At 37.4% G+C, this 22,943-nt stretch overlaps 4 protein-coding genes across 13 annotated transcripts in view; 1 reads left to right on the top strand and 3 right to left on the bottom strand.

Moving 5' to 3' along the window:
- LOC144663652 (uncharacterized) overlaps positions 1 to 22,943 on the top strand; it is a 55,886-nt gene that overhangs the window by 14,323 nt on the left and 18,620 nt on the right. For 3 of the 10 annotated variants that reach the window (XM_078524672.1, XM_078524712.1, XM_078524736.1), the window contains 7 exons: positions 336 to 392; positions 984 to 1,079; positions 1,473 to 1,562; positions 2,360 to 2,404; positions 3,349 to 3,429; positions 3,692 to 3,729; positions 4,048 to 4,120. The exons of 4 other annotated variants lie outside the window; for them this stretch is intronic. In XM_078524672.1, coding sequence (XP_078380798.1) covers positions 336 to 392; positions 984 to 1,079; positions 1,473 to 1,562; positions 2,360 to 2,404; positions 3,349 to 3,429; positions 3,692 to 3,729; positions 4,048 to 4,120 — 480 coding nt within the window. Of the gene's footprint in view, positions 1 to 335; positions 393 to 983; positions 1,080 to 1,472; positions 1,563 to 2,359; positions 2,405 to 3,348; positions 3,430 to 3,691; positions 3,730 to 4,047; positions 4,121 to 4,211; positions 4,279 to 9,673; positions 9,745 to 10,097; positions 10,122 to 10,491; positions 10,552 to 10,731; positions 10,792 to 11,199; positions 11,319 to 11,656; positions 11,706 to 12,154; positions 12,242 to 12,554; positions 12,600 to 13,320; positions 13,404 to 22,943 lie in introns of all 10 variants that reach the window. 3 more of the 10 variants (XM_078524680.1, XM_078524719.1, XM_078524696.1) reach the window with 2 other exon arrangements.
- LOC144649930 (adenosine receptor A3-like) lies at positions 15,487 to 16,648 on the bottom strand. Its single transcript, XM_078509526.1, has one exon. It carries the CDS (start codon positions 16,478 to 16,480, stop codon positions 15,518 to 15,520), a length of 963 nt encoding a protein of 320 aa, XP_078365652.1. The 5' UTR covers positions 16,481 to 16,648; the 3' UTR covers positions 15,487 to 15,517.
- On the bottom strand, positions 18,907 to 20,184 carry LOC144649908 (adenosine receptor A3-like). Its single transcript, XM_078509507.1, has one exon. It carries the CDS (start codon positions 20,154 to 20,156, stop codon positions 19,212 to 19,214), a length of 945 nt encoding a protein of 314 aa, XP_078365633.1. The 5' UTR covers positions 20,157 to 20,184; the 3' UTR covers positions 18,907 to 19,211.
- On the bottom strand, positions 21,802 to 22,937 carry LOC144649919 (adenosine receptor A3-like). The gene has a single exon (XM_078509516.1). The coding sequence runs from the start codon at positions 22,752 to 22,754 to the stop codon at positions 21,810 to 21,812; it is 945 nt and encodes a 314-aa protein (XP_078365642.1). The 5' UTR covers positions 22,755 to 22,937; the 3' UTR covers positions 21,802 to 21,809.

The following is a 22,943-nucleotide window of genomic DNA, read 5'->3' as shown; positions in this document are numbered from 1 at the left end:
CCTTGCTTATTTTTAAATAAGGTATTTGACAGTACCAGACACTTTGAAACAGTTTTATATTATCTTTTGTTATCGTTATTTTATAAAGTTATAGCGCCAGTCGAGTCAATTTTAATAAACTGTACATGGCACAAATCATGCCGAAACATTGTCTCGGTTTGTTTGTTTGTTTATTTTTTTTTGGGAACCTGTGAACTTTTGTTTTGTATGTATGGGTTGAAGTCCAGGCACAGCTCTAAAGTAATTCCCCCATGCATCCTTGTATAAGTTTACCTTAAATTTCAGATATATGGCTGTGAATCCGTTAACACATGAATGTTTTTTTTTCTCATCAGGTGATGCGGTTGGAAGCTGCCAGGGAAAGAGAAAAAACAGAAATGCAAACTAAACTGGTAGGCACTGGGCTTTCATTCTAGGAAAAAGATTTGAGTCAATTCAAAATCATGGGGCTCATACTTTTATGTCTGTGGATGAAACCCTAGAATGTGACAAAAAATGAAATCTATCGAGCAATACGTTCATGTATTGTTGTATGTAAGGACTGTTAGGCATGGCATTACACTCGTTAATAGCGACCTTCAGATTTGACTACGACTACGAGTACGAGATCTAGTACGAGTACCACTTTGGAATTTCGACACAATTATATCCCCCAAACTATAACTCATTCCCGTTACTGACTAGGGATAAGGTTGGTGAGATAAGTGATTATAGGAGGCACACGGATTTGGTTTGAAAACTCGTACTCGTACTCAATCTCGTACTCGTCGTCCAATCTAAAGGTCGCTATTATCTAAAACAAGACAGTTGACTTCTACATGTGAGATGTTTCATCGTATTTCTTTTGAATTTTTGGCGCTACTTTACAGAGATAGCAAGTAAACTTAAGAAAGTGACACTTTTGGTAAAAATGCTATAAAGCTTATGCCTCGATTTTTACGAAGATGACACTTCACATTTTTTACCTTGATGATTTTTGATAGGATCAACTGAAAATGATCGAGAACGAGTATTCAAGACAGGAAGACTCGTATAAACAACAAATTGCTGATCTTGAAGAAGAAAAAGAACAATTACAGGTAGGTATATGTGGCTACTTTACTACTGAAAACCTGCCTGGCAAACTCGTAATAAACAAATTACACTCAACTCACTCTAAAGTTGTTCGTCCTTGAGACCAACTAAAACTGTCGGCCTTTGAGAGGTATCCGCCTTAAATAGAGTTCAGAGTTCAGCAGTGAGGTAGCGTGTATTTGGCTAATGTATCAACGAACGATAATTTCCTCTCAAGTCGGTTTCCACATGATAAATTCGATTACCAGGAGGCGGGAATAAAGGCACCTCAGTGATTCCAGTGGTCAAAATTGATCTGACATGGCGGCTGTGAATCAAAGGACCATTCTCGAAGCTCTTTTGTATTTTCGATACAGCCCAAAATTACACTATTACAAATAGATTGTTATTTTATACAGAACGAACTGATGTCAAAAGCAGAGGAGAATAGACACGTGTCACTTTGTTTAGAGGACGCCATGAAAGAGACAAATGAGCTTAAAAGTCAGGTAAGCTGATCACGACAAACTGGAAATTATTTTTATTTTATTTTGCTGAGAAGTATATCGCAAAATAGAAGTATATACTAGACTAGAAGTATCGCATAGTCGTTTTATAGAAACGTTATTCTTCATGTTAGAATAAGGGTTGATAGTGAACAGACAGTGTTTTTTTATTAGGGCGTGATCAATAAAATTAGTAACCAAGCATCCGCTTAACTTTGACGTTACCCTTAAAGTGACCTTTCGTCGAACTTAATAACATTGCAATTTAATTCCAAATACTGCAAATTAAATCGCTTTTAAATAGTGAATAGACAGTGAGATATATACTTAGCCGTTCGTTCACTAAAATCACGCATCCGCTTAACTTGGACCGTTACCCTTAAAATATTAAATGACCTTTAATTCAAAATATTGTAAATTCGCTTTTAAATCATCATTCAATAAAATCATTAAAAAGCCTTAAAAATTGTTAAACAATAAAATCTTAATCATTATGACGTCGTAAGTTACCTTACCTAAAAAGGATAAAAGACTGGTTTGAGGTCTTTTCCTTTATCAATTGAAGGTTTTGTTCATAAAACTTAAACTTTTAACAGCTTGAAGCAATTATACTTTAAATTATGTTTTGCAAAATAAATAACCAAATGTTATGTGCACGGTAACATTCAAATCAATCTTATCTTAAACCTGAATTACTTTTGCGTTAAACCTTTTATCTTATGTAAGTATTTCTAACTTGAATACGTGATTTGAACCTTTAATTAACCCACGAATACGTCTATTTATTTTAATACTTTCAGATCGCTAAATTTGAGGAGAATTTAACTTGCTTTAAAGAGAGTAAGGTGAGAGAGTGACGAGTTGTAAACAAAACGTTAGTAACACTATAAATTTTCGAGCTAAATGTGACACAATCAGAGATTATCGTGGAAGTTAGTTTAATAATGCTTCGTATTACTTGCACCCCGATTATGTTCAAGAAAATAACTGAAAGTCCTTATGAAGTTAGCCTGGGAAGGCAGACATTTCTCACATTTAATCTCTCCCCTGCAGGGCTTGAAACGTTCTTTCCCTTTACTGATGGTCTGTTGTAAACAGTTATTTCATTCTTTCTCCTCCTTTTAGGCAGCACAAGGTCGAAAACCAAAAGAATCATTAAACTAAAACAACATAAATGTTTCACTTCTCTTAAACCTTGGAGAAAACTAATTAGTATTTTGAAGTATTGTCAAAAATTAACAGCAAAAATGATTGGACATCCAGTTTTTTAATAAAGGCCTTGATATACGAGGCAATTTTCCTTGCAACTCTCACAGGGGGGTATTACAGGTTCGCAGTTTTTGTTGGCAGCTTGCAACGCACCCGCTGTAGATTATCATCTTGAAATCTTCTGCGAGCGAAAGACGCGCTCTGATTGGCCAATTTTAATAAAGTTGCGCCTGACATGTCACACGCAGCAACTTGTTTCGCAACAACTTATTTCGCAACGTTGCGAAAAGTAGAGGATTGTTCTACTTATCTTGCAACTTGCAACGCAACATTGTGTTGTATTGCAGGTTGCAAAAATCGGGTGTTACACGTGAATTTCTTTTTACTAGCAATGCAACGTTTGTTGCGTTGTAAGTTATAAAAATGCCTCGTGTAACATGGCTTTTTTACTCAAGCACAATACTTCCGTTAATAGACATTCATATAATACATTTATTCACGTTAGTAACTTCTTAAACACAGTTTGAGCTGCAGGCCTTACTTCTTTATTGAAGCCATTTTTGTTTTCAATCAATTTCAGTTTGATTCACCTTCTCATTTTACAACTAACCTCAGTCCTGAAGTAGTCGAAAACCTCAGAGAGGAGCTCAATAGCACTAAGGTACAATAACGCTTCTTGTCATATATACTGCATTATTTTGTGAACAGTATTTAGCAATGACACCTCCTTTATTTAAGGCTTTTTTGAAGTAACAATACTTTGTATAGTTCAGAGTAAATCTAGAATGCTTTAGATTACGATTTTGCACTTTACCCTTTTGTAGGCAATTCCACAAGTTCGTCCAAATTATGCATCATGCCAGTATTTCGTTTTACTTTAATTTAGTATGCTGACCATGTGTTTTTTTTTTCTGTCTGTCAAGGCTCGTTATCAGAACGCAGAAGAAGTTTTAAAACAGAGGTACACTGTTGATATTTTTTTGCAGGTGTACAGTGTGAAGGTGTTAGTTTGTTTAACTCTGTTGTTGGTTCAAAATGCTCATGTACTCTGATCTAACCATGCGAACAAATATTTTTTTCTGGGCAAGTCAAGTGCAAAACCAAATCCAATCGTGAATTGGGTTTGTGTCTTTCCCTCGCGTGGCATCAGTTGCGAAGTCTTACTACAAGCTTTGACTAGTAATAAATTAATTGCTCGCCCCTGACAAATCACGATATTTATAACTACATTTTGCTCATACTCGTCCAATAATAGCTTTATTTTTTTCTTTGCAAACAGGGATAAAGCTATCGCCGAGCTAAGAAGAACAGTTGCCGAGAAGGAGGAATTACTTAACCGATCATCGACTAAGGTAACAGACTGGCTACACGTGCTATTTATTACATGTAATGTTATAGAATTGGATAAAACAATTAATATCTAATTTCTCCTTTAATCTATAGATTAGACAATATGAAGAAAACAACAGATATTTAGGGAACGATAGAATCTACGGTTCAGAAAACAGAGGTAAGTGGCAGCTTTGTGTAGGCTTTATCGTACGAGCAAACGTAAAATGATGGACAATTCTTAAAAATGGAGCCAAGATATTGTATTCCTCATGACATATATTTCAGGATGTCACAAGAAATATGTCTGTGGAACGTTTTTTAATCGGGCGTGGCCGATTTATAATTTACCCTTTGGTCGTCCTAGACGATAGTCTCCTGCCGGCCAAAAACGACGGAGATAGCCTGGGCCAATCGGTTTCATTTCAGTTTTGACAGTAAATCTTTGTAGGCACACTGGGTCGACTTTTGGGCTAATTTGCAATCTGGTTTTCTTCTTTGCTTCGGCGGGAGGACAGAGAAAAAAGCTTAATGGGTAAAGTACTAATAATCACCATTGTGAAACTGTAGTTGCTTTGACAAGTTGAAGCTATTCTTGTAAATAGAAGGGGTAACGTCATTCATGTCACGCAATGTTTTTGTGGGAAACTTTGAAACTAGACGCTTTGCTGGTTTCTACAAATAGGCAATAGCAGTGTGATCTGGCGGTACATTTTTTTGAGGCAGACTCCACTTTAAAACTTTTTTTTATATATTTAGCAAAAAGTGTGTAGAATTTTATTTCCGCACAGTTGGGCGTCAAAGTCGCCTGTCACAAAGAGTAGAATGTTTGCACAACATGTTTTGAATATATTTTAGATTTGCCTGGTGACGTTAGTAAGGCACTTCTCAAGACGTCAGCAAAACATTGGCAATGTACAGTATTGGTGTAAACTTGAATGCTATTTTTTGTAAAGCTATCGAATGAAAAGATGACTTCATACCAATTAAATACCAATTTAATTTTATTTTAATTAAATGTTATCACTGCCTGAATGCATGTCATGGCTTTCAAAGTCTTCGATTTCAAAAGGTTGCTTGGTCTCGTTTTCGATAAAAAAAATTCATCTGAAACATTTTGCCTGTCGTGTGACGCACGTTATTCTTGACTATTATGTAACTCTTGCGAAGAAAGATTTAATTGATGAGGAACTAGTACTGTTATTTTCCGGATATTCCGATCTTTTATTCGAGAAATGAATTATTTTTTGGCTCGTCATTCAAGCGTTTTGAGTTTAGTTTTGGAATCGGGGAAATTTATTTCCCGTTGAGGGATGACCCGACATGGCAGAATAAGAGTGGAACTTGAATAGGGCTGGTAGCCGGCCGAAACAACCGGCTGAGTTGCCAAACTTTGGCTGTCTACTTTCGTCTCTCTTTACCCTAAGCTTTGACAAAACATAAATAAAATAATGGAAAGATGCCGCAAAAATACTGCACGACATCCGTTTCTAATGTCTGAGTCGAATTGTAAACGCATTGCAAGAGTTTTTAATATGTTCACCTTTAAAATAAAGCAGCGAAACGCAATGCGGTGAAATCTACATCTTTTGATGAGAATTTCCGGAAGTGACATCTGTGTTCAAAACAGGAATTTTTGCACAACTTAAAGTTCCGAAAAAAAGACCACATGTTTTGTAAAAATCACAGACAAACATGATCAGGAAAATAAAACAGGCCAATGGGTTTTATTCACGAAAATACAACTTTCTTCAGAAAGAGTTTGTAAACAAGGCAGTGGAATCAAATTACATTTCACACGAAATTTGCATACATTTGAACTTGCAAAAAGAAGTATCTCTGCCGAGACATATTAGCGAAACCTTGCATTAATAATCATTGTATTCTGATCTGATTGTTATTTTTTATGCATTAACTATTTGAAAGTGGTTATCATTTTCATTCACTGCTTGAAGTATTTATAGACGTGAAAACATTCACTTAATCAAATTACATTCTGCACGGAATATTTTTAATCCTTTCGTCCCGAAACTTTGAGGAAATTGAAATCTTTGTTGGACAGTACTGCATAAAAGCAGGACATAGAATTGAATAAGAAGATAAGAACCATATTGATAAAGGACATTTGAAAACTTTATTTTGGCTCATTTTGACGAAATTGAGGATTTTCAAAGACTGCCAGTAAACGGCTGTATCTTTTCTGTCTCTAACGATTTTGCTACGTTTCAAACAAGCTAAGTTTTTCAACATATGGTAGCGGGCAGAAGTCGGTTCGTTCTTAATTTTTCAATACGATATACAAGTTACAGGTCAATATACAGACCCTCTGTAAAGTAAAAAACGTTTTGGGAGCAAACCATTGTGAACTTATTTCTAAAAATCCTTACTACGACAAGGGGCTAGTTATCAAGTTCGTAAGTACGTTAATACTGCAAGGTGTATAACCTCAGAGAATTATTATCAAGTGTGTTTTGTTTTATTAGCGGTTTATACTCTAAGGTCTTGGTATAGGAGATCAAAATTAAGGTATCAGCCACCCTTCAGGACCGTCCGCGCCCGGATCGCTTCAGCGCTTTTGTTTTTAATACAAACCCCTACAAACCACACATTTTCTAAAAGCTTAATATTTCCAGATTATGAATTATTCCTTTAAAAATGACGAAAACTTAAAATAAATGCAAAATTGAGACGTTTTTGCGAAAGTATATGTCTGTGTAAATCAAGCTCCAGGCCCGCCGAAAATAAGCGGAAGAAAACGATAAACATCGCGTTTGCCTCTTAACACCTTTCTCTAAAAAACCGTGTCTCAGATTTTTGACAAGTGCGTTTGTTCTTTTGTAATGCGCAGATGAAGTTAGGGGAGACGAATCATCGCCACTTCCTGTGGAAAAATATAAATTATTCGAAAACGAGAAAAGAAAACAAAAATCGCAGACACGGTTTTGGAGAAAAACTATCTGGCAATAAGCTGGCCAAATTTCAGCCAAATCGGTTCAGGGACTGCCGACTTGGAGTTAAAAACGTACGTTCAACTTGTCGAAATTTTCTTTCCGAGAAAAAAGCGAAATATATTTTTTGCGGAGTCTTACCCATAATGGGATTATAACGCCTGGAACGTCAAGGTTGATGCTTACCAGGAAGGGTCATCCTTCTCTAACAATAGATGCTTGACAGGTTACATTCAACAGGCAAAACATTTACGCGGAACGTGGCGATATATTTTTATCTTCTAACCGGATACAAATCGAGGTTTATACAGTTTATAGAAAATTCAAAATTTTCGCTCCACATACGGAGCCGCATTTATGTTATATAATTTGACATGCTTCGAGTTTGGTTGTGTGCTGATTCATCGAAAGCGCGACAAAGCCGCTAACAAACGGCGATTGCTGCTGAAAGTGAAGGTGAAGCCTCGAAATAACGCGAATAACGTTCGGTCAACACAAAAGAAAACAGGCTTACCGAAATGAGACTAGTAGAATAAATTTGATTTAAGGCTTACATATTTTCAGACAACAAATATCGTCGATTGTAAACCCTAAATGTTTCACAAGGCAGGCCGTATCCACCGTCACTGTCGTTTTATTTCAATATTTACCGGTATGCGTGTCTGTTTCCATTGAACAGTAGCGCGTCTTCTATTCAGTGTGACCACTTTCTTGATCTTCAACCGGTTCTTCAACATGAATTTACGATCGGCTTTCATTTGTTGGCGCGGAAACCGACTACCCGCATTCGGCGCTTTACCGCTTGTTCTTGCAAATATGTTCTTGCGTGAACAATGGATCTGGGATTTCGTGACGCGTTGACAGGACATCTCAACGGGCAATTAACATAATTAACCTTGCAAAAACTTTATCGCGCAATAACTTCGCGCAGAAATAAGATTTTTTTGTGAACTTTTTTGTAAAAGAACGCCCTTGAAGAGCTTTATCTGAACATCACAAAATCTCAAATTTAGAAAAACTGCACCTTTTAACGGTGGCTGATACCTTAAGGCAAATTTCTGTTATTCTCTAATTGCTTGGCACAGATTAGTACGCGCTCAAACGAAAAACCAAGAAAAAAGGATACTGAAACGGTCAGGAAATGTATGCAAACATTGAATTGAATAAAAAAGGCCGAAAATAGCATTTTCAAGCATCTAAATTCACCCAAAACGCTGGCGAGGATGGAGGTTATTGGAATAGAAAGCTCGATGGGATAGGGTGGAGTAAAATACTGCAGTAGAGGGGAGGGAGGGGAAAGATGGAAGTAGAAAGGGAGGGACAGGTGGGGGCGAAAGGCTAAGGAGATGAAAAGGGAGGGAGAATTAAAATCTATGCTTGGTTATATCACACAACTTTTGACTTCTGTTGTTTTCTCACAAGAACAAAACTTAAGGTGGGGTTCTACCTGAATTTGAATGAAATTTTAAGAGATTTAAAGAAGGGATTGAAGAAAAAAATGGAAACACCATCAAACAGTTGACCCCCTCGAAAGCGCACTCCAGGTTGTCAGGGGACTGTTTGGTGTCCGTCGGCCAAATTTTAACTTCAAATTCTAATATTTCTTATTTGTCTAAATTTAATTAATCCTTTGATAAAATCTATCGCCTCCCCGACATCCCCCAAAATCGCCCAAAATTAACAAAATACTGCAAAACATAAGCTTTTTTTGATTTCTTGAAACGCAGCTGAAATGGTTTTCAGTATTTTCCAGCCCTTATACTTTGGGTTAGTACTACTATTCTCAGTTCATCAGTTGCTATTACAGTAATGGTATGAAACAAATACCTAATCATTGGTCAACTAGTTGTGCCCATTTTCTTGACAATAGTAGTTACCTGATAAAGAGTATTGCGAAAAGGCTGCACTTTGCTTAGTGTTGAAAAATTTTATTTTCTAGTCGTCTAGCTCAATCGTTTATTTTTACATGTATTGTGCGAAATATATTTATAAATTGAGAACATTATGTCATTTAGTAATAATGCAATCTTGAAAACATTCCAGATATTATGTTCTACTAGGGTTCTACACACTAATACAGCTCATGCAGACTGTGACTTACGCAAACCTCCCACTGAGTGTTACTAAAGTGACTGTTTTTTCCAGTGATTTTTACTGTACTGTACCCCCCTTTCTAAATATTATTATTAACCGCCCGATTTTAAGCTTCTCAAGCTTTTCAAGCTTCTTGTTCTTACATAAAATAAGATTTCTTTGAAACACAGCCAATGCTTGTCAAAGTGCGTTGACGTTTCGACCAATCTGTTAAGCTTTAGTTTAAATGACTGTAACGTTGTGATTCGTCCTGCTTGGACTCAAACTCAAATTTCTCTTTTGGGCGAAGGAAATGATATGCTAGAAAATGGGCGTCAGTTTCCTCAGGTCAGAACCCTTTCAAAAACATCAGCCGTAACAAAGTACTCGTACTAAAAATGGGATTAGCCGACATTATCCCACAAATGGCCATCGCCTGTTTCTCCTGTGTACTGGTCTCTTGGTTATCTTCGTCCATTCATTGACTAGCTTCTAAAAATTATTTTAACTTATTTTACATTCGAGTTTTCACGTTTTTCTTTCCTCCTTTTAAAGATTCTCAAAAGGTAATCACGAATTTGAAGGAAAGGCTAAAAGAGCAGGAAGAGCAACTTCAAGAAAGAGAGGTAAGCATTTCTTGAAGGAGAGCTACGTTTGATGGTACTATGTTTGTTCTGGGTGGACGACTAATCAAATCCTACATCACATTGCTTGTACTGTTTGATACAGCTATATTGTGAACGTTTGACCAAATGACCATTGTTGTGCTGGAGTAAAGGGAAGTAGGATTTAGAGAATATCCTTTGATTAAAAACGAACTGACGTACGCATTCCACTTGACAATGACATCCTGAAGATGTCGAAACGTTTTATTTTCGCTAATTTTTGTATTGAAAATTGTTAAATCGCTCTGTGAAATAGCAAGTTTTATTTAAATACAAATATTGAATGGTGCTAATGGCTGCTGTATTTTTGACAGATGCTTCAACTCGATGAAAACGAGGTAAGTCATGCAAACTTTATGGGTAACAATAACATTTGCAAAGAGATGGCAAAAAAACCCAGTTCTTTTAATGCCAAGAAGTCTTGCTCCAACTTAACGATAGACAGAGTTCATAAGGTTTACTCAGAAACCCTTATAAGTTTCTGGTTTACTGTAAATAGAGTTTCCAACAAGTTATTTTACGTCGTTGAAAAATCTGCCAGTCAAAAGACTATCCTCTGATATATCAAGCCTCAAGAGTATTTTGTTTTCAAAAGTCGTTTGTTTCTTCACTATGTTTTCGCATTATCTTTTTTTCGTGATTGGTAATGTGAACTACATACTGTTTAGTAAATAATAAAGATGGATAATACATAATGTTTGTCGACAGTTGCGTGATCTCAGGAAAGATAACAGTCGACTGGAGACAGATCTGGAGGACAAAGACAAGGTAACCTTGGAGACGTTTAATAAAAATCTATCTTAGTGCAATAACCATTTATGATTTTCTTTAACTGTTCCTGTTAGGCTCTCCGATTTTTTTAGAATGAGGGTTATAAACACTCGTTTTTCTCTTGCCTTGTTACATATATGTTGTGATGAATTTTGATTGCTTTCTTTTTTTCCACAGAAAATAAAACTTCTTCAAGCTAAAATAATCGAATTAAAGAAGGCGTTCCAACGAGAACTGGTAAGGTTGTGTGTTGAGTCCATTCCGTTAGTAAGGTAACGTTCGCACTAGGAGAGCAAGGATGGCGCAGTGGTGAGAGCATTCGCTTCCCGCCAATGTGGCCCGGGTTCCTGGCCCGGCGTCAAATGTGGGTTGAGTTTGTTGTTGGTTCTCGTCCTTGCTCCGAGGGTTTTCCTTCCTCCACAAAAACCAACACTCCAAATTCAAATTTGATGTTCGATGCATGTGCATTTTCAAACGAGCTCCTGAGGACATTTTTTAATTTCTTTTTACTAACCTAACTTCTATCCTCCGTTACCATATGCTTTTTTTTTTAGTGAAACTGAGTTAATTTAAAAAAAAAATAATAAAATAAAAAAAAACAGATAAAAACAAACAAAAACGTGCTTCTAATTTTTTTTTTGTCAGAAAATGACACCACCTGGAGGAGAGGCAATGCAGAGAAGTCCTGGTACCCCTAATGGTGACGTCATTGTACATAGCGACGACGAGAAAGAAAGACAAGAATATCTCGAAGTTAACTTCAAGTATCCTTTGATGCTTGTTGTCAAAGCAGAACTGACAAACAAAGCGGCATCGATTCGGTGCAAACACTGTATTATGTCATTTGCTCTCTTGTGAGAACCAGTCGGTTGAAAAATTTGTCAAAGTCAAATTGTGTATACCATAAAGGCCCAGTCAAACGGAGGCGCAAGCAGTAGCAAGTTCAACTTGCATACAGATTTGCTTTGACTAGCAAGTGCGCGCAAACTGTCAAAAAAGCCATTTCAATGCTACTGCACGCGCTGTAATTCAGTCCTTGAAATAAACGGCAAGACTTCCGTTGACTTATGTTACATCAGTTATCACCTTAACTCAAAGTCAGATATTTAAAACACGTAGTTTTAAAATACATGTGCAGTTCAAATAAGCAGGTAATCGTTCAGTTGTAGTTCTCGCATCATTCAGACCCTCTTTTCGCAAAGTTACAACTATAGCTCCCCGTGTCCGTTTTGTCTCATTCATCTCCCCCTTCGGCGTCGTAAAGCTTCTCCTCATACGTTTTCATACCAACTTTTGTCACGACAAAATTATTTGTCTCATATCTTATTCCCGGGAGGGCAATAAGTGACCATTGTGGCAATGAAAAAACAGCTGTGTTGAGTTCTTTTAAAACTTCAGGAGTGTTTGTATAACTATTGAAACATGAACAGAGTGCTTTCCATTTCTTTTAGCTTGGATCAAATCGGGCCGACAAATCCTAACGTGTAAACCGGCCTTAACTCATGTTAGGACCACGGCTTTCAGCCAATCAGAGAGTACTCGTCCTCTACGCTATTTTCTTATACAATTTATAATGATTTATGTTGTGTTTGTATTTTAGTCACGCCAGTTGATCAACGTGATCGCCCATTTGTTACGGTTCACGCCTAAAGAGAACGCATGCGTCAAGGAAGTTATGGAGTGGAAGGTTTGTGCTTTGTTATTTGGTAAACCCCCTAAACACATAAAAAACGAGAGAATTGATCTCAACTGAAAACCCGGTATACTGACTGAGATAGGTGTGCGATCGCTTATCCGAAAAGACTAGACGTTTATTGTATCAAACTGAATAAGAGATAGACTTTCTCAAAGTCGTTCACTTCTCGTTTTCGGTTTTGGAAGTATATTATTTGAAGGATGCTAATATATTGATTCATTACGGACATTGGCCTTGTTAATTGATAGCTTTCTCTTTGGCTGTTATAACGGAAGGCTAACGGTTTTGCTGTTCCTTTTTTCAGTTGCCGCTTGATTAGATATTTTTAAAACAAAGTTGTTTCTAATAGGTAAGTTCCGAAGATTACAAAACCTCAATGTTCAGGGTGTTAATTTGAATTATATAATTATTTTGCAAACTTCAGTATTGTCACCGGTCATGGTATAGAAGTAAAATACCACTAGTTAAAATTAACGTTTGACTTTGAACTGCTGCTCTTACGAATCAATCAGGGGGAACCAATGTATGGTCCCAGGGCGTCTGTTTATGATGGGGTAGACTGTATGGAGTCTGTTTAATTTTAATAATGCAATCAGTGTATTTGCATATGTTTTACAAACACATTGGAAACTAGACTAAACTACAAGGTAGAGAATTATTTCCAAGGAGTGTTGGACAGTGGTTGGTATTAACATTAAAACAAACATGTGGGCACGTACAGCATTTATGCTAATTTAAACTTTTATGTAACGACAGAAGCAGCCTTCAAAATATGGATGTTAAATGCCAGTTTTAGCAATATCTTAGACGGTTACAAGATGTAAATATGATAAGGTATAAACATAAAAACTAATACCATAAGCATATAAGTAAATCCAAAAGTAAATCCAAAATTATTATCATAATAAACAGGGCACACGTTTTCAGCATGGCTTTTTGCCAATCAGAACGGGAATGTTCTATAAATTGAGTAAACAACTCATTACCGCCTTAAGCAAACACCCAGTCATCGTCCCGCTAAAAGATTTTCCTAACATCCCCCTAAATTCTCGCAAACATTTTTGTTGCAGATGGATTAACATGCTGTGTTCCTCGCGAAAAAACCGTAACACAACGCAGTAGGAAAACGAGAGGCGACACGTCGTTATAAATAGTATTTTTTTTTCAGGTCTTCCCTTCTATTTAGTTTGCTGATTTCTACTCCATCAAGACGTTTTGTCTACACAAACAATGTGGTACTGGAATTTTAACACATTCACGCCCCTGTTCAACATCAAAATTCTTCCTTCTCTTATACATATTCCACGATTCAGCAATTGCCTTTGGAAAAATGTGGTTTTACCCAAAACTTTATCTCCGAGTTGATCAGCCTCTTTCTTCTTACTACACACTAAGCAAACCTTGTTTAAAAGGTAAAGAGAAAATGTAACCTGATCACAGCTGGGAGCTAATGGGTTCGGAGTATCACCAGAATGATACAACTGGTGACAGACTATATACACCAGTAGTCATGTCTTACAAAGAGCTTGAAAAGGAATAGAAAACTTGAAATCACTTGGAAAAAATCTTTTTTCCCACACTATATTTTTGTCTGTTTTAACAAGTTCAACCAAATTGGGAATTAAATTAAATGGGTCTATTTTGAAGGAATGTAGGTACAGAAATTCTAAACTTTAACTTTTTAAAATAATTTTAGACAACAATTCAAGCACCATTTTTATGTAGAAAGTCGAATAAATAGCAAATATCCTTTTGGAGGTATTTTTAATATGAACGTCAAGAAATAATATGACGAAACGATATGAATATAATTTATCTGGAGAGAATATTATATATGAAATAACTATATTTATTTCCGAGAATGGAAAAAAGTATCGGTATTTATATCTAAATGCACAAAAATTAAAGGTGTAATATATCATTTGTGACAGAATAAAAACAACGTTGATGAAAGCGAAAAGATCTAAATGTAGTTTTGAATACTTTGTTTTTCCTCTTAGCTACGGAGAAAAGTGAACTCCCTTTGTCTTTGCACAGTTTAAATTCTAAAACTTCTCTCCCGTTGAATTCATCAGCAACAAATTCTTAAACTAATGCCTGGGTACCGGTGAGTAAATAGCATTCCTTTTAACCCCGGGCAATCGATCACTCAGTCAGCCATGCTCGTGCCTGCCAAGCCGCTCTGTCCTGGGCTTATCTTACAGCGCTCTCAGGGCAATCGATTAAAATGCACTAAATTTCATTGGTTTGGCTCTATTAAGCTTCGCTCTCTAAGCTTCTCCAGTAAGTTCCTCCCCTCGAACTTCAATAAGCCCCCCCCCCCCCATAAATCTCTGGTAAGCTCCCCTTTCCCCAGATGGAAAGTACGACACTTTATAAAACTTGGTTACTCTAAGCTAAAAAAGTTACTATTTTGTTAAAATCAAAATGTGTTACTAAAGCATAAAACGCCCACTTTCTTTCTTTAATATTTACCCTAAAAGATATATCATTTGAAATAAGCCTTCCCTATCTAATACGCCTCCTCTCTAGTAAGCTTTTCTTCAAGAGGTCTTAAATTAAAGAGACACTGTCTCGGGGATTCTAACGCTTTTTGGTAAAAAGTACTAAAATTGGCGAAGTGGTCTTCTCCTACATGAAATGCACCTAGTGCATCAAGATGGAGATATGAATTAAATTATTGCTTAAGAGGGAATGGAGCCGTAATAATTATAGGTGTTTTCCAGTCAACAAGGACGTAACTTGAAAAAATCAGCCTGACTTTTTCAAGTTCAGATCTAAAGTTCCTGATGGCATCACAATAATATATCACTTGTTTATCATTCAGTACACTTGCATGGTGATTTTTAACAAAATTGGACCACTATTCGTATTTTCCATGTCTTTAGGCTCTTGAGTTTTTGAAGTGAAACTGATGACTGTTCCTTTAAAAAGAAATAAGCCCTCGCCCACTTTGGAGGCTTCACAGTGATGAAGCCTTTACGGTATTTTCCTTACTCTATTTAAGAAATGGAAATTTATGTATATACAGTAAAAATGCCTAAGGGGTTCACCCTGCCAGAGCTTATCTGGGTTTTTTTCACAGCTATTCGCGACTTCGAGTATTGCTACTCCCCTTGGATGGAATGCTGGCTAAGACCATCAAAGGCAACCTTCCCACATTTTGACCGGTTATTGACGTCCTCTCGCGTCGCGTCTCCTCGTGTGAAGTTATGTTCCTGCCCGCCCGCGTGCTCTCCAACGGAGTTTTCTCTATTCGTGGGTCAATTACATACATACTTGTCTCTGAAATCGAAAAAAATTGAACTGCTTTATCGTTTCCTTCACTGCTTGGCGAACTTCTTTGATCTTCCAACAGTAAAGAACCGGATTCAGCGACGAATTGAGAAAAACTAGAGTAAATGCCCATCCTTGAGCCAGAAAAAGAGAGGAGCTTAAGCCACGAATGGCGATCAGGGTCACTACTACAGCGAAAGGAAGATAACACGTTAGTAGCGTAATGTGAACCCACAGTGCACTGAAAACTGTCTTTTTGTATCGCTCCATGTTTAGTCCTGTAGCCCCTGTTTGGCCTTCAAGAGTACCTTGTAGTTGCGTTTGTTGACGTCGAATTGTGAGAAAGATTCTTGTGTAACAATAAGTTGATACTACAAGCCCGAGAGGGACAATTACCACCCAAAGGATGTAGAATAATGGCACGCTCCAAATATGAACTATGCTTACCGCGCTTGTTATAAGCCAAAAGAGGAAGACGAATGCACAAACTCGCTTGACAGTCACAACTTGTCTGTATCGTAATTTCAACAACAGAGCGAGAAGTCTGTCTACAGTTATTGCGCTCAGGGTCAGTAAAGATACGCCAGAAAATATTGAGTTTAAAACATACATGAATATTGTGATCATTTGACATAGGTGCCACTGTTCGAATACATTAGCAGTGAAAATGAAGGTGACAGCCACTGGTTGTGCAAGCACTCCAACACAGAGATCGGTGACTGCCAGAGAGCGAAGCAGTATTTTTGATGGCGGATGAAGAGATGTATTCTTGTGAAGGGCGACTAGGATTAAACTGTTTCCGAAAGTAGCTGTTATTGTTAGAAGAATGCATAGAGTCGCAAGACACTTGTAATTGTAAAGAAAGTAATGTTGATCGTTTTCGCCGATCGAAAGAGCTTCACAATCGAGAAATCGTAGCGTTTGCTTGCTACCTGCGTCGCTGAAGTTTGCCATCTTCCTATTGCTGAGGAAGATCTGATACAAAGGAAGATGAACTTTTCGGTTAGTTTCCGTTTGCCCCGATGCAGTTTCCTTGTTTTCTCAGGGCTGTTGTTTTCTCTATACTCCGCATGCTACAGGATTTAAATTTGGTGCTCTTACTTTAAGGCTGACAGAAATAATTCCTTTCACTAATCATCCATACACTCTTGATACACTGAAACTGTTTGACAACTGCAAAGCTCGTAAAGTTATGTGACGTGTCAGCTCCGTATGGCATTAAGTTACACTATTTGAATATGCTAACAGGCAGGCTGAACATTGAATCGTCCCAAGTTTACTTATCAGACGATGAACACTCACTGCAATTAAAGCTTTTGCCAATGAAATGCTTTTGCAGTGGTTGTGTTGATTTATAAGTCAACCGTTAGTCATTATATAAAGTACACTTTACTGTATTGTGTGTTCAAGGTGTTTCTCTTACTTTAATCTGATTGGTTGAAAAACAGCTGAACACATTAAATAAATCGTCTGTTCGGCATAATGTTTGCTCCTAAAGAAATGAATCATCCATTCTTTTCTTGACCCGAAAGGAAATGCTTTGAAATGTGTCCATTAAAATCAAACACTAAATTTTTTATGTAGTCGTTTTGCATGTTGTAACGCAGTTATGACGAATCGTTGCATTTTGGTGGTTTTATCTTATAAAATAAATTAACAAAAAACGACCACCACGTGTTTAGATAAACCTGATGCACACGCTCGAGAAAGTTTGCGAGAGTTGGATAGTAATAATGTGACTAATAATATACATACAAAAATTTCTGCATGCTCATTGGCTGAGAGCACGTCAATTAATCCCAAATAGTGCTGAAAGTTGAAATTGAGTGCAGAAAGTTGAAATTGAGTGCAGAAAGTTGAAATTACATTGATTGACAGGAAAGTCGGAAAGTGCGCCAAAACAAAATGGCGGCCGTTGTCGGAGTGTTTGAGAGGTCAAAAATGGAGCAAAAACATAACAATTCATGAAAAGTTTGACCGATTTAACGAAAGTTATAAGTATATAAACCAAAGTACTAGGAATTGGATGTTTGTACAGCACAAGAGAGGCTTTACGAAACTACTGAAAGCTACCAATCGTGGATTTTCTTACGCGACGGCTCGTAAAGAAGAAAGATTACAAGCGTGAATTGAAGTTGGACATTTTAGCCCAAACCAATACAACTAAATAAGGATAAAAGCACCCGATAATGCATGACAGAGAGCGTTAAAATTCCCTAGCGGTATCTGGATTTTACAAAGCCCGACAACTCCGTTATGTTTGAACGAACCGGAAAGGTAAGCTACGTATAAACACGGTTTGTGTTGATCCACTTCAAGTGAAATTTTTGTATGTGTATTATTAACAAGTAATCACATGATTTTTCTCGTACAATTTGGGATAAATCAGCACTCGTAAATTTTTCAAAGACTACAAATTGCACTCGCCCTACGGGCTTGTGCAATTTGGTTAGCCTTTGAAAAATTTACTCGTGCTGATTTATCCCAAATTGCACTCGAAATCATGCGATTACCTATACTAATAAAAATCCTCGCTGCGGCTCGAGGTTCCGGAAAAGGGGGTCTTCAGTATAGTGGAAAGGGCATTATATATAACCGTTGGGTTATTTTTTTTGAAGAGAAACCCGAGCGCAATAGTGTATTATCGTCTCATTCACTGCTTGCTGAACTTCTTTGATGTTGCAGCACTTAAGATCTAGATTTAGTGAGAAATTGAGGTAAAGGCCTCAATTCAGTAGAGTAAAGGCCCATCCATGCATTAGTGAAAAGCGGCGACAGCGAACAGCCGTTAGAACCATTACTACAATAATAGGAATATAATGTGCCACTACAGAAGATGAACTGTTTTTGTGACGCAACATGTTCAGTCCGTTAATTCTGAGATTATTTTAAACTTGTATTTGTTGAGGTCAGCACCAAGGACGCAGACTATGGCCAAGTCCAGCATGCACAGAGGGCTCATTCTCGATTGGCAGGAAATCAGCTTTGAGCGGAATAATCAGTAACATAACATACTTTGATGTAATGTATATGAAATTATTCATATATGAACTGCGGATGTATATGAGAGTGATAAATGATCGTCGCAGTGAATTTCCAATTTAAGCAATTGGAATAAAGAAGCCTGAAAAAAATTCAGGGCTTTGAAACGGGATTCGAACCCGTGACCTCCGCGTTACCGGTGCGATGCTCTACCAACTGAGCTATTGAAGCCACACATTGGGAGCGAGGTCAATTGTGAGTTCATATTTTCCCGTGAGAGGAGTGAAATGATGTAATGTATATGAAATGATTCATATATGAATCATTTCATATACACTCATTATATATATTCACTCTCATAACATACTTTATTGCACCTCCTCAATGGACTTTTCAGGAACACTAAAATTCATATCTATATACAATAGAAACAATTTCCAATCCAGGAAACTGCACATGAAATGTTTGGATTGTAGTCTAACATTGGTTTATGTAATATAATCAAAATCACTACTGCACTTGAGTATACGAGATTGTGCAATGTACTATACATGTACTCTTTCACGCAAGAACTTAGGGCAATGACTTACATATGCAAACCCTTGCACATTTAGTATTTTTAGACCACTTTTCATCAGATCCGTTCCTTTGTCAGACTACTTATTATGATTGCTTTGTTCATAAAATGCTACCACGTCTTATTTCAAGTCGAGAAACACGCGCAAACCTGTCTTATCGTTTCTTTCACTGCTTGTCGAACTTCTTTGATCTTCCAGCAGTAAAGAACTGGATTCAGCGAAGAGTTAAGGTAAACTAGAATTACTGTCCATCCTTGAGTCAGAAAAAGAGACGAGCTTAGGCCTTTAACAGTGATAAGTGCATTTGCGACAGCACAAGGAAAGTAACACGTTACTAAAGTAAAATGAACCCACAATGCATTGAAAACTGTCTTTTTGTATCGCGCCATGTTTAGTCCTGCACCTCCTGTCTGTCCGCCATGCGTGTCTTGTACCTGCATTTGTTGACGTCGAATTGTAAGAAAGATTCTTGTGTAAGAATAAGTTGAAATTACAAGCAGTAGAAGCGTCCAAACGACACCAAGGCCGTGGTATAAAAGCGTGCCCCTAAAGTAAAGAATGCTGATCAGGCTTGTGCCAACGAGCCAAAAAAGAAAAACGGCCACACGAACTCGCTTAACAGTCACAATTTGTCGGTATCTCAACCTCAACAACAGAGCGAGAAGTCTGTCCACACTTATTGCAGTCGTTATCAGTAGAGAAACACCTGAAAATATCCCGTTGAAAACTTGTGTTAAAATTTGGGTCACTTGACAAAGGCTCCAGCGTTCGAGTATAGCTGAGAAAATAAGAGCTACAGTCAGTGGCTGCCCGAATACGCCAACACATAGATCGGTGATTGCCAGAGAACGTAGCAGTATTTTTGATGGCGGATAAAGAGATGTATCCTTGTGAAGAGCAACTAAGATCAAACTGTTCCCCAAAGTGGCAGTTATTGTGAGAAATATACATAAGGATGCAATTGTAATGTAATGAAGGGAAGCATCTTTATCATTATCGCTAAACGAAAGATTACAAAACTGAAATCCGTTAACAGTTTCTTTGCTGTTTTCGCGGCTGTAGTTTAACATCTTTCCAAAGATATCTCACAAGGCCTTGTGAAAGCCAACTGATGCAGGCGTTACAAGTAGGTCAGGTTAGACCTGTTGTTTCCTGAAGGTTGATACGATGATGTGGTGTTGGTGTGCACTGTTAAGGGTGAAAACTGTTATTCCTTGCGTCCTCTTCTTTTTGAGTTACCGTGGCAGGTGTTCTTTAAAGTATGACGGCTTTCGATCGCCTTGGTTGGATATTTGCTCAGCTAATTAAAAAAAGAAAACAACAAATATGTTCTGTTCGATCTGTTCGTGATTGCTTGCCATTTTGAGCATAAAATACTATAATTCGAACATGAAGAAAAATAACGGGTTACTCCCTCTCCGGCACTCATCGTCCATTCACCCACCACCAGTAAAAAAACTGGACGCTAAAGTGAAACTTTATGACGACAACACCGTAGTTGAAAATTTTAATAATAAGGTAATTTTAATTATACCGTTGGCCAGGAGGCATATGAAAGGGCAGTGTCCTTTAATTACAGCTTGCTTTTTAACTATGATCATACTGCTTACTTTAGCTCTGTCACTCAGGCTGTTATAATAAAGAGTAAAAACGAAAGAAAGGTATAAATAACATATTATGATCATGATCTTGATCTTTTTCGCCACTCCAAAAGTGTTTAAAGTAAATTTATGCTTTTCTTGTGTCGCTAAACTGAAGCAGATATTCGGTTAAAAGCACATATTACGGCTTGGTAAGTTTTTGCTGATGTCCCTAGTAGTTTGTTTTCTTTCTTTGCTTTTGTTTCCGTTTTGAATAGGATAGGAAACTATCAATACATTTGATATTTTAACTTCTCAATGCGTTGAGCTATCAAATATTACTTTTTATTTTTTTCTCAAGCATCTCAGCGGTCCAGAATCATGAATCCTTTAATCTGATTGGCTAATTGCGCGCGCTCCAGCGGTCCGGTTTTTCTCATCCGGACCCCGCATACGGACTGCTCACGGCGCGAAATCAATTTGCACCTTTGAGTCTAACGAACACATGAAAGTTTTGCTCTCCAAAGACAAAAATAGCCTCATCATCCATTGTTAATGCTAAAGGACAAAAAAGCAGTGGAATTAAAGGCCTCAAAGTTCTTCAAAAGGCGAGGTATTTATTTATTTCTCAACAAAATCGGGTTGTAGTTTACCGTTCGCAGTTTGCCGTTGTTTGTTCATCTCGCAATGATTTTTACGCCATTGCGGTAAATTTTATTCGGTTTTTTAGACTCTATCTATGTGCTAAACTGCATTGTTTATCTGTCACTTTTTGCTTAAACAGAACAATATTTACAATCTTTCAAGGAAATGAGATTCTTCGATTAAAAACGGACAAATTAACTATCACAATATTGTGCCGTACGTAGATGCTACGCATTTCATTCAGTTTGGCACTGTTTATCAGAATAAGAATCAACGCAGAGATTATTAATTTGTTAAATACAAGTGTATTAATAGCTTGTTAAACTGCATTTCCGTCAAAGCGTATTTTTGAATCAGAAAAATAGGCTTAGCAAAGTTGCAAAGCTTCTATCAAGACTTTTCAAAACATTTAAGCTTATAGGGAATTGTTCGGGAAGCCGAAATCGATTTAAAAGTGTTAGGTTTTGTGGCATATTTTTGCTATGTTTTAGTATGACTTCATTTACTTTTCTTGATTTCCTGCAGTGTAAATTTAGCTGAACCTTTGATCTTCCAACAGTAAAGAACCGGATTCAGCGACGAATTGAGATAAACTAGAGTAAATGCCCATCCTTGAGCCAGAAAAATAGAGGAGCTTAAGCCACGAATGGCGATTTGGGTCACTACTACAGCGAAAGGAAGATAACACGTTAGTAGCGTAATGTGAACCCACAGTGCACTGAAAACTGTCTTTTTGTATCGCTCCATGTTTAGTCCTGTAGCCCCTGTTTGGCCTTCAAGAGTACATTGTAGTTGCGTTTGTTGACGTCGAATTGTGAGAAAGATTCTTGTGTAACAATAAGTTGATACTACAAGCCCGAAAGGGACAATTACAACCCAAAGGATGTAGAATAATGGCACGCTCCAAATATGAACAATGCTTACCGCGCTTGTTATAAGCCAAAAGAGGAAGACGGATGCACAAACTCGCTTGACAGTCACAACTTGTCTGTATCGTAATCTCAACAACAGAGCGAGAAGTCTGTCCACACTTATTGCGCTCAGGGTCAGTAAAGATACGCCAGAAAATATTGAGTTGAGAACATACATGAATATTGTGATCATTTGACATAGGTGCCACTGTTCGAATACATTAGCAGTGAAAATGAAGGTGACAGCTACTGGCTGTGCAAGCACTCCAACACAAAGATCGGTGACTGCAAGAGAACGAAGCAGTATTTTGGATGGCGGATGAAGAGATGTATTCTTGTGAAGGGTGACTAGGATCAAACTGTTCCCAAAAGCAGCTGTTATTGTTAGAAGAATGCATAGAGTCGCAAGACACTTATAATTGTAAAGAAAGTAATGTTGATCGTCTTCACCGATCGAAAGAGCTGCACAATCGAGAAATCGTATCGTTTGCTTGCTACGTGCGTCGCTAAAGTTTGCCATCTTCCCTCGCATAGGTTGCCGTGCATGATGTACTTGTTATAGCAGAGGCAGATTAACTGTTCGGGTTGTTTCCGTTTGCTCCGATGCTCCGATTTTTTTGTTTTCTCAAGGCTGTTGTTTTTTATCCTGAATGCTACAACCTGTGCTACAAGATTTAAATTTGGTTTGGGTATTTCACGGCTGTCAGAAGTAATTCCTTCC

The sequence above is a fragment of the Oculina patagonica genome, chromosome 1, assembly GCF_052425735.1.
Source record: "Oculina patagonica isolate OP01 chromosome 1, crgOcupat, whole genome shotgun sequence".
Classification (NCBI taxonomy): domain Eukaryota; kingdom Metazoa; phylum Cnidaria; class Anthozoa; order Scleractinia; family Oculinidae; genus Oculina; species Oculina patagonica.
This window is presented reverse-complemented; position numbering and strand designations above follow the sequence as displayed.

Bases quoted from the DNA above. Each gene is read 5' to 3' on its own strand.
- LOC144649908 (XM_078509507.1), bottom strand. From the start codon at position 20,156: ATGTTAAACTACAGCCGCGAAAACAGCAAAGAAACTGTTAACGGATTT.
- LOC144649919 (XM_078509516.1), bottom strand. From the start codon at position 22,754: ATGCGAGGGAAGATGGCAAACTTTAGCGACGCACGTAGCAAGCAAACG.
- LOC144649930 (XM_078509526.1), bottom strand. From the start codon at position 16,480: ATGGCAAACTTCAGCGACGCAGGTAGCAAGCAAACGCTACGATTTCTC.